The sequence below is a fragment of the Schistocerca serialis genome, chromosome 2 (assembly GCF_023864345.2).
Source record: "Schistocerca serialis cubense isolate TAMUIC-IGC-003099 chromosome 2, iqSchSeri2.2, whole genome shotgun sequence".
NCBI lineage: Eukaryota > Metazoa > Arthropoda > Insecta > Orthoptera > Acrididae > Schistocerca > Schistocerca serialis.
The window spans coordinates 1,125,632,902-1,125,648,073 of record NC_064639.1 but is presented as its reverse complement, the minus strand read 5'-3'; the positions used below and the strand labels follow the sequence as shown (position 1 = coordinate 1,125,648,073).

The following is a 15,172-nucleotide window of genomic DNA, read 5'->3' as shown; positions in this document are numbered from 1 at the left end:
CGAGGCAATTCTTCGCGCAGTTGACGATAACCATAATGTCAGCGTCAGAGAAGTTGCTGCTGTACAAGGTAACGTTGAGTACGTCACCGTATGGAGAGTGCTACGGGAGAACCAGTTGTTTCCGTACCATGTACAGCGCGTGCAGGCACTATCAGCAGCTGATTGGCCTCCACGGGTACACTTCTGCGAATGGTTCATCCACCAATGCGTCAATCCTCATTTCAATGCAAATGTTCTCTTTACGGATGAGGCTTCATTCCAACGTGATCAAATTGTAAATTTTCACAATCAACATGTGTGGGCTGACGAGAATCCGCACACAATTGTGCAATCACGTCATCAACACAGATTTTCTGTGAACGTTTGGGCACGCATTGTTGGTGATGTCTTGATTGGGCCCCATGTTCCTCCACCTACGCTCAATGGAGCACGTTATCATGATTTCGTACGGGACACTCTACCTGTGCTGCTAGAACATGTGCCTTTACAAGTACGACAGAACATGTGGTTCATGCACGATGGAGGTCCTGCACATTTCAGTCGAAGTGTTCGTACGGTTCTCAACAACAGATTCGGTGACCGATGGATTGGTAGAGGCGGACCAATTCCATGGCCTCCACGCTCTCCTGACCTCAACCCTCTTGACTTTCATTTATGGGGGCATTTGAAAGCTCTTGTCTACGCAACCCCGATACCAAATGTAGAGACTCTTCGTGCTCGTATTGTGGACGGCTGTGATACAATACGCCATTCTCCAGGGCTGCATCAGCGCATCGGGGATTCCATGCGACGGAGGGTGGATGCATGTATCCTCGCTAACGGAGGACATTTTGAACATTTCCTGTAACAAAGTGTTTGAAGTCACGCTGGTACGTTCTGTTGCTGTGTGTTTCCATTCCATGATTAACGTGATTTGAAGAGAAGTAATAAAATGAGCTCTAACATGGAAAGTAAGCGTTTCCGGACACATGTCCACATAACATATTTTCTTTCTTTGTGTGTGAGGAATGTTTCCTGAAAGTTTGGTCGTACCTTTTTGTAACAACCTGTATTTCCTTTCTTTGCATGTGCCTAACGATACAGTATCCTATCTTTTTCACTGATACACAACGGTCTTCCAGGATGGTCAACTTTAGAAATGCAAACAGCTCAACTTTTAAACATAAAAAAGACATCCGTTGTTATGGTAGCAAGTCCCAGGTGATGCACCACTTTATTGCATCGAAAACTCAATATTGCGAGAAGTGTGGTAGGCAACAGTCTTTGAGGGAGGCTCTCAAATTTAATAGTAAATGTTGTATGGCAGTTGACTGGGATATCCCACGGGGTGGGTTCTGCCACCTTGTCCGAAAAGTGTTCACCCTTCGCGCAGGTTATCCTTTTTGCCTGTGGACATGTGGGAGTTCGGTGGTATGTGAGAGTTGTGGAGTGAGCGAAGTGTGTATGGTATAGTGTGGTGTTTGTGCTGGATGGATGGTGATGAGAGAAGGGACACCGGTTCTGGCATATTGCATACTCCTCTCGAATAGTATCGAAGGCGCCACGGAGCTTAAGGTGCCCATCCGACGGACGGGTCAAAATCAACGCCGCTGCATGCCATCACTCCAGGAGTCAATGCGGAGAGGTCTGGCATTTAACCCAGGACAATGGCGCAGAGATTGGTGATGGTGATCAGCAGCTTTACGCCAGCACGTCTCCTCCTCTTACTAGGTAAATACTAGCAGTGAAAATGTCATCCACCTTGTGGATGCGAACCTGCTGACCAATCAGTACAATGCCACAGCTCAGACGTACGTTAGCACTACGGAAGTGTGTATTTTATTCATGTTTTAACTTTAGTTTCGACTGCAATATCAAAGCACTTTTCTGCTGTCAGAGAAGATTTTTTATTTATTTAAATTGATACACTGAAGATCTTATTTTGAAAGCCACTGAAATCAAGAAGTTTGAATTTTTTGTGTTTTTATGCTGCTGTATTTACTGTACTGTACATTCATGCACTTAAACAGAAGAGTGTTATCCGCCAATCTGTCTCATCTCTTAAGTTATAGAGGATCTGAAGACTTTTTTTTATATTCAAGGCGTCTTATAGTGCTGTTGTATTTCTTTTTACTGTACCTTATATTCGCGTGGCCACTACATGAAACCAAAGAATGGATCTGACTCACCGTAGCTGCTCCAAGTAAGTACATAGCATACTGGTTTTGTACTATTTATTTCTCTGTAAACGAAAAATTATTAGTTTTGAATGTGGGTCGTTGGTTAGGAGAGATTTCTGACATCTACAGAGTGAGGAAGAAAATATCAGGGTTCGTAAGTGTGCCAGTGATGGTTCTCAGAGGGAGCAGCTTGTTATGTGGATACTATAACGGACGTTATCAGCTATCTTTCCTTACTTCTATGACTAAAATCATTTTCATATGATTTTTCTGTCAATATTCAGTAAAATGTTTATTGAATGAATTTTATGTAAAATTAAACGTAAATAATTCCTTGTCTCCAAAACATCTTCACTCAACATCACGTGCTTTTGTTCTTAACATTTACGAAGGTTACGTTATAATTATGTAGAGCGAAAATCGGCCATGTGCTTTCTAAACATCACAAAACAGTAAGTGCCAACTGTATATTATTTCTGGGCTTCAGCACTTCACTAGATTTAAGACTCATTTTAAAGAAACTCCTCAATTCTGTTTTTTCATTATGCCGCCTTGGTGTCTGTAGCGTCTCAGTTTCTGAATCGTTCTGTGAACTTTAGGTAAAACTGTGCGAATTTATAGTGAATATTCTCACCCTCCCTCCTCCCCCCACCTCCCTTCTCGCTCCCTCTCTCTCTCTCTCTCTCTCTCTCTCTCTCTCTCTCTCTCTCTCGTCTCGTTTGTCCCACTCTTTTCAAGCAACGGGCCAGATCATCAAATGCTAAACAGTGTTGGCGTATGGAGTTCTGGTTCCCATGCAAAGCCGGAGAACCGCGTCCGTATCACGCGAAACACCATGCGCGCAGCAATATGCTGAATTAATGATCGCTAGAACAAAAGCCAATGTTTTGGATAAGAGTCCGAGTGCAGTATACAATTTTAATTTGCCAGAAAGTTTCAGGTGGTGAGTATACTGAAAGTGAGAGTTACTGTAGGCTCCCACGAACAACTTTATTGAAAGTGCCAAAAATATGCACTGAAAACGTAGGGAATTAGGTAATGTCTCCTTGTCTCACTTTTTAATGTAAGTATAGTCTAGTGAATAATTTATGAAAATCCTGGAGACCACGAAAGTATGACTCATGGCCATGACTTAAATGATCCAGTGCATTATATCACGGTGTTGCTAATTTAGTATGATAATGAGATGAATTTTCGTTAAAATCGAGACAAAAAAAGGTAACGTCAGAATATTCTAAATGATCATGAAAGAGATACAAAGCTTTCCCTTCGTAACTTTCTTATTACGATTTCTCTTGCGAATGACATATATCGTACAGCATTACATCACAAAACCTAATGTAGTGTCATTCGCGGCCTCGTATATTAATTTGCAAACTGTTTTGCCGCTACTTAAACTGAGGTTTCGAAAGTGGAAACTAGTAATCTGTGACTTGTTATGTCGACCTTGTTCAGGAATGAAATTGCAGCGCACGAGAGCAAAATTGTATACAATCTGAACAACGTAATTACATTCCGAGAGCCGAGAACTCGATCTTTTATGGCTTTGATATCCTATCCCGTCGAAATAATATACTGCCTACATATTCATGGAGAGTCAGATGTTGGAATAAATTACTAAATCGATTTACGGTATTCTGCAGGTAGCTTAAAAGCAGAATGATTTGATTCTTATCGGACGCATGGAAAAGTAAAACATTTTAATTTAGTTTTTAAAACTTATATCTGTGGAGGTGGTGGTGACACGTTGGATTACGTATTTAAACTTCGTGCCTTTTAACTGGCTGAAGTCGAAACTTATCCTCACATCACTAAAACTGAGTAAAACACATTGAATAATGACAAAGTGCTGCTTTTTGAGACATGTAAACTATTATTTTTGTTCTCTGCTTAGATACGTGTATGACACACACACCTTTATGTCAAGGCCCAAAAAACTGGCGTAATAGAAGAGACACTGAAGTCATATGCGGGTAGTAACGGTTTCAACGGTTTCAATTCTTTATTCAGCTGTTCCCAATGAAGCTTTACGAGGTGTCCCTAAATCGCTTAAGGTTAATATCGAGATAGATCGTTAGAAGAGATGTCCTGCCTCATCCCATATCAAATAAATTTCTGCGCCCTCCTCCCTGAAATATCAGAGAGAAGATTTTAGCCTGTCGCAGAGCGACTCTGCCGCGCAGAGTGACCGCGCGGTTTGAGGCGCCTTGTCACGGACTGCGTGGCCCCTCCCGCCGGAGGTTCGAGTCCTCCCTCGCGCATGGGTGTGTGTGTGTGTGTGTGTGTGTGTGTGTGTGATGTGGTGTCACCGCCAGACACCACACTTGCTAGGTGGCAGCCTTTAAATCGGCCGCGGTCCGTTAGTATACGTCGGACCCGCGTGTCGCCACTATCTGTGAATTGCAGACCGAACGCCGCCACACGGCAGGCCTAGTCTAGAGAGACACCATAGCACTCGCGCAGTTGTGCAGCCGACTTTGCTAGCGATGGTTTACTGGCTACATACGCTCTCATTTGCAGAGACGACAGTTTAGCATAGCCTTCAGCTACGTCATTTGCTACGACCTAGCAAGGCGCCATATTCAGTTACTACTCACATTGATATTGTGAATCATTTACAGTCAAGAGCGACCTTCATCATTAATGGATTAAAGTTAAGTATCAAACTAATTCCGTCCGCTTTCTGAATTCTCATTCCTTGTCATGTTCCAGACCTCACGTCCGTATAGTCCTTCCCTCCACATGCCAGCCTGCGTGAGCTAAAACGCGTGCATTTCGGCCTGCTCTAGTAACACGGTGTTGGCTCTTCTGCCAACACAACATGTTATTCATAGCATAAGTTAGTTTAGGTAGTGTGTAAGTCTAGGGACCGATGACCCAGTTTGGTCCCTTAGGAATTCACAAACATTTGAACATTTGAGAGTGACTGTCTCAGTTTATATTTCGCGCGATAAACTATCTGTTAATGCTAACCAGTCTCTGTTCCACTATTTACAAAACCATTTAAACTCTGCTAACGGATAATGTAGTTATATCTTTTTATATACTCTATTCTTCGTTATGTATATGATATTCTCACATTTACCTCAAGACTCAGTGCGTTAATGTTTAGCTGTGCTCCTTGCTCCGCTAACCCTAGCTCTAATCACCGCAGTACAGTTGTATCTTAAGTAAGGAATAACACACCATTCCGTTTTCAACCGACTGAAGCATATATCAAGTTTCAAGAACGACAATAGTAAGTATATCAAATCTGACCTCAGAGGTAGTTTCCGAATGCATGCGAAAATTATAACGTATGTGTATTTTCCGATACAAATACACAGAAGCAAGGAGTTGCAAGATCCAGATTAAAATTAAGTGCAACTAATTGCAAATGAAACTTGAATATACACCTCGGGAAACGTGCTAGTTAAAACAATTTTTATATTGCACAGGACAGCTACAGCGTTCAAAGTGCACTCAACTGAAATGTGGCGTTGGTGAAGGTATAAATACATTACGTCAATTGAACATGGATGAAAACCTGAACACACATTATCATAAATAAAGTTTTACATAAAGTAGCTTGTTGCTGTATTTCTTCAAGTATCGCATGTATTTAGTTGTAGACTTATGTTTTGTTTGGAATTTCCTGAGAAACAAAGGACGCAGAATGGGATTTAAGGCGTTGTCGGCGTCGTCAGTTTCGGAATGGTGAAGTGAGTTGTCAGCATGCTTTTCAAAGGGAACACCCCAGAACTTGCCTTAGGTGATTAAAGGAAATATCGGAAAACATAAATCTGAATTGCTCGTGGTGAATTCGACTTTACTGCAGTGTGTCGCTCGGGTTTGAAATGTTTTGCACTTAGAATGTGTTTGAAATATTAAGAAATGTGAGAACAAGTGACTGTAAGTTTGTACGATTCTATGTGTGAGTTTCTTAGGAGTAAGATATTGTTAAGGAATTGTTTTTATTGTTGATTTACCATTTATTTTAACTGATCGAACAGTCCACGGGTGTACTGCCGGTTCATAGTGTCCAACGGGCTCAATATTTCGGTGATAAAACACGTCGCCATCGTCAGGTGCGCTGACGAACTGAGCTCCTGTTCTCGCGAGCCGCTCCGTGCGCCATTCGCGCCCGAGGGCACGTGTCGGCGGTCGCGGACACGCTAGCGTCGGCGTCTGTCATATCGTTGGTATAAATTCTCTGTCCGCCCTGGACGCAGAAACTCAGTGCTGGTTCCCAAGGTGTGCTAAGATTATGGCCGCAACCTCGGTTGACGTGATCGTCCCTGGTACGAATGTCTGTGGCCTCTCTAACAACGCTGTCCCAGTATTTGGAAGTCTCTGCCAAGATCCTGGTACTGCATGCGCTATTCTCGGACAAACAGTGATCTGCGGCCGCTGACCTGTTGGGGCATCAGTCGGGTGTGCCTCTGGTGTTCTTGGCAATGATCTTCGACGGTACGCATTGTCTGTCCAATATATGTCTTCCTACATTGACATGGGATGTACTATACGCCGGCCTTCCGCAAACCGAGATCATCTTTGACACTTCCCAACAATTCTCGTGTCTTATTGGACGAGCAAAAGACGGTTTTTACTCGGTGCTTTTTCAAGAAACATCCGATCTTTCGCGATAGTGCGCGAATGTGCTGTATAAAGACAGTGGCTGCCTCTTCCTCCGTAGGATCTGCCGTCTCCACAGATTGTACTGTTGTGATGCGCACCTAATCTGCCATTCTGGATACCATTTTTTTCGGGATACGGCTATGACGTATTCGAGCTCCAGGGGCAGACTCTCTGCGTCTGAAATGGCTAGTACCCTATATACAAGTGTTTTTAGTACCCCATTCCTCTGCGGAGGGTGGTGGAAGTTTTCTGCAGGCAAATACAGGTCAGTGTGCGTTTTATTCTGGTACACTCCGTGGCCCAGGGTGCCATCAGCTCTTCTCTTGACCATGACGTCCAGCAATTGTAGTCTTCCTTCTGCTTCGATCTCCGTAGTGAATCTGATGTTGGAACGTATAGAGTTCAAATGCCCAAGGAAGTCAATGAGGTTGTCCGTTCCATGGGGCAAGATGACGAGGGTGTCATCCACATAACGGAAAAAAACACCAACGTTTCCACTTGGATGGCACCTCGAAGTACTCCGTATACAAATTCGCGACAATAGGCGAGAGTGGGGTGCACATTGGGACTCGTTCCGTTTGTTCGTAGTATTCTCTACAAAACAGAAAATACGTGGAGACCTCATCAAATTTCTGCTCAACAAGCTCTAGTGACGCTCGTATAGGTACCTATTTTAACTTTTTACACTCATTCCTTCTGCACTAATGAGGCACGAGAGCTGGCGGATGGTCGAAACTACAACATTGAACGAGGACGTCTGGCCACTCATTATTTCAGCACAAAAAGTAAATATTTTAGAATATTTTAGCAGACGGTAGTACAGTCTTACTCGAATTAAACATTTCGTACGTGTATCCAGTTTCTATTGGTTACATAGATACATGTTGTTGTAGACATGTTTTCATTTCACGTGTTGGTACTCCAGATGCTGTGAGTTTATTTAACGAGTGTCAGTCTTTATTTGAAGGTCAAGTTGTGAAGCTGTGCTTGAATGTACATACTAGAAGTCTTCAACTGTGATTGTAAATTGTCGACAATTTATAAAGTAGCGATTAAGGATGGCGCACGTATTTATAGTTCTGGAGTATGCCTATATAGTGTTTCTGTAAGAGTTTTGTGATGGGAACGCTGATGCTGCTTGCAGAGAATTCCATAAATGATTTTCTAAAGGCACAGTGAGAGTCTCAAGAGTATTTACTCGTGTTTTCACTGAACTGCGTGAGACTAGCGCATTGCGCAGCGGTCATAGCTGTTCTGTAGACGCGAATGAAGAGGGAAGTGGAAGCCATCATTCAGTTGCTAGATAGTAGTCCTCTGGAAAACATGCGTAGAATTTATACGTGCTTCGGCATTACGTATTTAAGAACGTTGCGGACACTACATATGCGCGACCTATATCGTTATGTTTGCTGTAAATGTCCGAGAAGGAGGCAAAGGTAGACATTAACTGAAGTAGCCGCTTTCTCTCGTGGCGGTAGTAATAACATTTGTAACTCCCATCGGCTGTAAACTCAACCGACGAATTGAATGTTTGGATTTTGAATAGTGCTGCCCTCATAAAAGAATGCCTGAACGACTCCAGAGGAGTTACACGTGATGTTGTCCATAGAATTTGAAAGTACATTGTGAGCTGTGGAGTGGTCGACCTTGCTCCAGCTCTGATCGGGGTTCGATATCTCGCATTAAATCGCAGCTCGGATATTAGAGAAACTCCAACGCGGCTACTCTTAAAACGGCGCTGACGTTGGCGCTAGAGAGAAGACAGGCAGTCGAAGGAAGAAGACAGAGACACACAAAGTGTGTGTGTGTGTGTGTGTGTTTGTGCGGGTGGGTGGGTGTATTTGAGACAGAGAGAGAGAGGGGGGGGGGGGGGGGGAGACCGCAGAGTGACTGCTTGCTTCCTCGCGTAGATAAGGAGCCATGGTCCAACTTGCTGTGTGCTGCAGAGCCGCTGTAGGTGGTGTCGTGTGTGGACGGGCCGTTGTATGTGCCAGTCGGCTCCTGACAAGCTGATTAGATTTCGTAGTCTCGCAGTGTCTGAAGGTGGCGCGTGTTAGCTTACACCATGTAATGTCTCTTGCAGCGGTCTCTCCGCGATATTTTCAGAAAATTTTATAAATTATATAACTCAGTACATATCTCGAAATATCTCTTGTTATCTTACCGATTATCAATGCAAAGTAGTTTCAAGCCCAAGTATTCCTTGGAGCGTCCATTTACTCCATGGCATAGCTTCTCTGCTATCTATGTTTTCTCTTATGAAAAGAATGAAGGAATTCTTGCCGATTAGTCGTGAAAGAAGGAGGATGTATATGTATGTATTGTTGAGCTAGTCGCCATCTTGATGAGATTCTGTATGAGAAGGAATTTAATACATGAACTAAACTAAAGTAAGTGTGTTCGCGTATTATTTAACTGATTATTATTGACAGTGTGTGCTTACTACGCTGTGTTGCACGGGATCAGTGGGGAACGTCTGATTTACACTGGACGAACCTGCCGTTTTGTATGCTCAAGATATCCAGTATAAATAAATAGGCTAACACGGTCTTACCAGCAGATCTCCGGTCTTCCCCACGTGATCACCGAAAATTAATAATTATTACAAATGTTTCCAGGAGATCGACTGACAATTTTCGTCGCACCGAGACTTCGAAATTGCTTCACTGCCTTATGGAATTCAAGTTAAGCTCAATTTAATCAGTATTGAACTGTGTGAATGTGATAAGCCTGCTTTGTGAATGAAAATTCTCTTAACATACGTATGTTTTTACTATCCTGATCAGTGAAGCTAAATCAGGCCGGTGTGAGAGAGGTTTTTAAATTTTAGATCCCACAAAAAAAAATATTAAAACCAGTTCCACGGCTAGATCGCACATTCAGGAAAGCAGTTGCTGTTTACTTCCCGTTGAAGGCATCGTTCCGGAGATAGCTTGTGGAACGACCTATTGGTCGCTGTGTGTGCAACACGCTCAGCTTTACGTGGGTCTTACATTGTGGCTGACGTACACTGAAGAGCCAAAGAAACTGGTGCACTTGCTTAATGTCGTGTAGGGCCACCGCTAGCACGCAGAAGTGCCGCAACACGACGTGGCATGGAATCGAATAATGTAAGTAGTGCTGGAGGGAACTGACACAATGAATCCTGCAGGAGTGTCCATAAATCCGTAAGAGTACGAGGGGATGGGAGATCTCTTCTGAATAGCACGTCGCAAGGTGGGCCGTGTACGGCTCGCGTTTATCCAATTTATTGTCTGTCATCTTGTATTACGCTACTGCCGCCTCGTTTTCTTATTCCATTTACTGGCGTCGTTAACTTCCTGCCTCATTTGACCGTGAGCGGCAGCAGCAGCGCGTATCGATAAGTGCACTGTCATACCATCTCCGGAGCGATCGATAGTATTTCCGGGTCGTCGTGGTCTGGCAGTCAGTTCGGGACGGACCAGCTGTGCAGTCGGGACGCAGCAGCAGTGAAGTCGGGGAGGGAGCGCCGGTGAGGCGTCGACAGCCAGTACTCGCCGACCGCTGGTGACACACATGAACTGTGCGACGGAGGGAGATTGGAGCGGGACGACCGTTGGTTGGTCGTTCGGTTGGTCGTCTCATCGGCCGACGTAGATCTGGTCATTTCACTGTTTACGGGCCTGGCAGTTGGTCTGTTAGCGTGGAGCAGTGAGGAAATCTGCGCGGCGCTTGGTTTGGCCGGCCCGCTGGCGGCCTCTATGTAGTGTTTGAATGTGTGGTGCTGTTCCCATTGCTACGAGGTTCGTAGCTCACCGATACTGGACATGAAAGTTGGGTTTTGACTGAATCTACCAGCAAGTCACGACTGTTCACATTGTGTCGTTTGGAGTTTGTTATCGGCTGTTCGGATATTCGCGTGAGCAAAAATGTGTGTTTTCAAGTTTCAGCCACCCTCCGGTGGAGTTTAACTGTACTTGGTTGTTTGGATTGAAGTGCACCAGCGGAATCTTCTGCCTTGTGGCCGTTAACGTTCCAGTTACCTGCCCTGACCATTGACGTAAATTCAGACAGTGTATTTTCCTCATCGTGTTGTTTTCGGAAATGTATCTGTAGTAACAATGTATAATCTAAGTTTCGGTTGCCACACCCACAAAATAGTGTCTTGACAGCGTGCGGCTGCAGCTCAGGCCGGCGGCGGTGCGCAGGCGTACTCTGGTATACTCACGTCGAGCAGCGGCGCGGCGGGCCCGTGCGCCGGGTGCGTGACCTTGGGCAGGACGGCGAGCGTGGCGGCGACGCCGTTGCGCAGGCGCGGGATGGCGACGAAGACGCGGTTCCAGCCCACCTCGAGGCCCGTGAAGACGTTGTTCTCCGGCACGTAGCCGTCGCTCGGGAAGCCGCGCGGCAGCCGGAACGGCAGGAAGTTCCACTCGTACAGCTGCTCCAGGTCGGCGGCGTGCGTGGCCGCCAGCACGCCGAGGAACAACAGGCGGGCCCACCTCATGTCTCCTGCACAGCCACCAAGCCACGGGCCGTCTCACTCACCGGCAAACACTGACGTGTCAGTCCCAAATAGAGGGACTAATAGACAAAAAAATGTTACAAAAGCTCTAAACACTGAAACTTAAGGCTCATACACTGAGATGACGAAAGTCACTGGGTACCTCCTAATACCGTGTCGGATATCCTTCTGCCTAGCACAGAGCAGCAAACCGACGTGGCATAAACTCAAAATAAGGGAACAATTGACAGGAATGGGGGAAAGAAATACAGTAGAAGAAGAATGGGTAGCTCTCAGGGATGAAGTAGGGAAGGCGGCAGAGGATCAAGTAGGTAAAAACAAGAGGGCTAGTAGAAATCCTTGGATAACAGAAGAGATACTGAATTTAGTTGATGAAAGGAGAAAATGCAAAAATACAGTAAGTGAAGCAGGCAAAAAGGAATACAAACGTCTCAAAAATGAGATCGACGGGAAGTGCAAAATGGCTAAGCAGGCATGGCTAGAGGACAAATGTAAGGATGTAGAGGCTTATCTGAATGGAAACCCAGTTCTAAGCAAAGAAGGGAAAAGCAGAAAGGTGGAAGTACATAGAGGGTCTATGCAAGGGCGATGTCCTTGAGGAGAATATTATGGAAATGGAAGAGGAGGTAGATGAAGAAGAAATGGGAGATATGATACTGCGTGAATAGTTTGACAGAGCACTGAAAGACCTGAGCCGAAACAAGGCCCCGAGAGTAGACAACATTCCATTAGAAGGGAGCTACTCCTAACAAAACTCTACCATCTGGTGAGCAAGATGTATGAGACAGGCAAAATTCCCTCAGACTTCAAGAAGAATATAATAATTCCAATCCCAAAGAAAGCAGGTGTTGACACATGTGAAAATTACAGAACTATCAGTTTAATAAGTCACAGCTGCAAAATACTAACGTGAATTATTTACAGACGAATGGAAAAACTGGTAGAAGCCGACCCAGGGGAAGATCAGCTTGGATTCCGTAGAAATGTTCGAACACGTGAGGCAATACTGACCCTACGACTTATCTTAGAAGAAAGATTAGGAAAGGCAAACCTACGTTTCTAGCATTTGTAGACATAGAGAAAGCTTTTGACAATGTTAACTGGAGTACTCTCTTTCAAATTCTGAAGGTGGCAGGCGTAAAATACAGAGAGCGTAAAGCTATTTACAATTTGTACAGAAACCAGGTGGCAGTTATAAGACTCGAGGGGCATGAAAGGGAAGCAATGGTTGGGAAGGGAGTGAGACAGGGTTGTAGCCTCTCCCCGATGCTATTCAATCTGTATATTGAGCAAGCAGTAAAGGAAACAAAAGAAAAATTCGGAGTAGGTATTAAAATCCACCGAGAAGAAATAAAAACTTTGAGGTTCGCCGATGACATTGTAATTCTGTCAGAGACAGCAAAGGACTTGGAAGAGCAGTTGAACGGAATGGACAGTGTCTTGAAAGGAGGATATAAGATGAACATCAACAAAAGCAAAACGAGGATAATGGAATGTAATCGAATTAAATCGGGCGATGCTGCGGGAATTAGATTAGGAAATGAGACGCTTAAAGTAGTAAAGGAGTTTTGCTATTTGGGGAGCAAAATAACTGATGATGGTCGAAATAGAGAGGATATAAAATGTAGACTGGCAATGGCAAAGAAAGCGTTTCTGAAGAAAAGAAATTTGTTAACATCGAGTATAGTTGTAAGTGTCAGGAAGACGTTTCTGAAAGTATTTGTATGGACTGTAGCCATGTATGGAAGTGAAACGTGGACGATAAATAGTTTAGACAAGAAGAGAATAGAAGCTTTCGAAATGTGGTGCTTTAGAAGAATGCCGAAGATTTGATGGGTAGATCACGTAACTAATGAGGAAGTATTGAATAGAATTGGGGAGAAGAGAAGTTTGTGGCACAACTTGACTAGAAGAAGGGATCGGTTGGTAGGGCATGTTCTGAGGCATCAGGGGATCACAAATTTAGTACTGGAGGGCAGCGTGGAGGGTAAAAATCGTAGAGGGGGACCAAGAGATGCATACACTAAGCAGATTCAGAAGGATGTAGGCTGCAGTAGGTACTGTGAGATGAAGAAGCTTGCACAGAATAAAGTAGCGTGGAGAGCTGCATCAAACCACTCTCAGGACTGAAGACCACAACAACAAACCCATATATTTTTCCAAATGCAAAACTTAATACCGTCCCACAATTAAAAACGTTCTCTGCTCAAGCAAACAACTTCCTTTGTTGTTTCCTAGCAGTCATTGACGTCACCCAGTTAGTAACTACCGCGATTCTAATGGCAGCCTCTGTCACCAGATACCACAGCTTCCGTGTTGGCAAGCTGAGACCAGTTGCATTCGACGTTTTCCCTTCTGGCAGGTGTCCGGACGCTCTAGCCTAGATCTCTAGTCCTACCGACTGCTGGGCGGCTTGGCGAGTTACCAGGGAACACGACACACGTTACAACAACCGGCAGCGAAAGTTGTTTCACTGGGCAGCTAAGCTGTCACCCACACTGAACGGAAAAGCCTTTTACATGCGCCCGCGTACCGCTCACTTTTCTGTGCGACCCACTCACCAGCGAACATACTTGCACTAAGTAGTTTCACGTTAACACAGATCACGTCACATTTTAGGATTTCCAGACTTATTCTTTCAAATGTGGCGCTAAAGAAGGACACTGAAGATTAGATTGGTAGAACACGCAACTAACGAAGATGAGGCTGGATATATGGTACTGGGAGAAGAATTTGATACAGCACTGAAAGACCTAAGTCGAAACAAGGCTCCGGGATTAGACGACTTTCCAGCACAACTTCTGATTGCCTCAGGAGAGCCATTCATGACAAAACTTTTCCACCTGGTGCACAACGTGTATGAGAGGGGGGAAATACCCTCAAAGAATTCCAAAGAAATTAGTTACTGACAGACCTGAATATTACCGAACTATCAGTCTGATAAGTCATGCTTAAAAAATGATAACACGAACTCTTTAAAGAAGAATGGAAAAACTAGTAGAAGCCGAACTAGGGGAAAGTGAGTTTGGATTCCGTAGAAATGTCGTAGCACATGAGGCAACATTGACCCTACGACTTAGAAGATAGGTCTCTCTTTGAAATTCTGAAGATAGAACGGCTAAAATGCAGGGAGCAAAAAGGCTATTCACAACTTGTACAATAACTAGACGGCAGTTATGAAGAGTCGATGGTATGAAATTGAAGCAGTGGTTGAGAAGGGAGTGAGGGAGTGAGACAGAGTTATACCCTAGAATAGGGAAGAACAGTTGAAAGGAATGGACAGTCTCTTGAGAGGAGGACATTAGATGAACATCAACAAAAGCAAACCGAAGATAATGGAATATAGGCGAATAAGACACGTGATGCTAAGGGAATTAGATTAGGAAACGAGAAGCAGTAGATCAGTTTTGGTATTTGGGCAGCAGAATAACAGAGATGGCCGAACTAGAGAAGACATAAAATGTCGACTGAAAATGGCAAGAAACGCTTTTCTGAAGAAAAGAAATTTGTTGATATCGAATATAGATTTAAGTGTTAGGAAGCCTTTTCTGAATGTATTTGTATGCAGTGTAGCCAGACGTGGAAGTGAAATATTGAGGATAAATAGTTTAGACAAGAAGGGAAAACAAGGTTTTGAAAAGACGATGCTACAGAAGAATACTGATGATTTGGTCAGTACATCACGCAACTAATGCAGAAGTACTGAATAGAATTGGGCAGAAGAGAAATTTGTGGTACAATATGACTAGAAGAAGGGATCGGTTGATAGGACACTTCCAGTCATCAAGGGCTTACCAGTTCAATATTTGAGGGGAGTGTGGTGAATAAAAATCGTAGAGGGGGACCAAGATATGAATACGCTAAGCAGATTCAGAAGGATGTAAGTTGCAGTAGCTATCCGTAGGCGAAG

The 15,172-nt window shown here is 44.2% G+C and overlaps 1 protein-coding gene across 1 annotated transcript in view; it reads right to left on the bottom strand.

The window, feature by feature from the left end:
* Nucleotides 1–15,172, bottom strand: part of LOC126458572 (protein yellow-like) — a 132,864-nt gene that overhangs the window by 29,884 nt on the left and 87,808 nt on the right. The window contains exon 2 of the mRNA XM_050095705.1: nucleotides 10,966–11,249. Within this exon, the coding sequence (XP_049951662.1) occupies nucleotides 10,966–11,244 (279 nt within the window). The 5' untranslated portion in view covers nucleotides 11,245–11,249. The remainder of the gene's footprint in view (nucleotides 1–10,965; nucleotides 11,250–15,172) is intronic.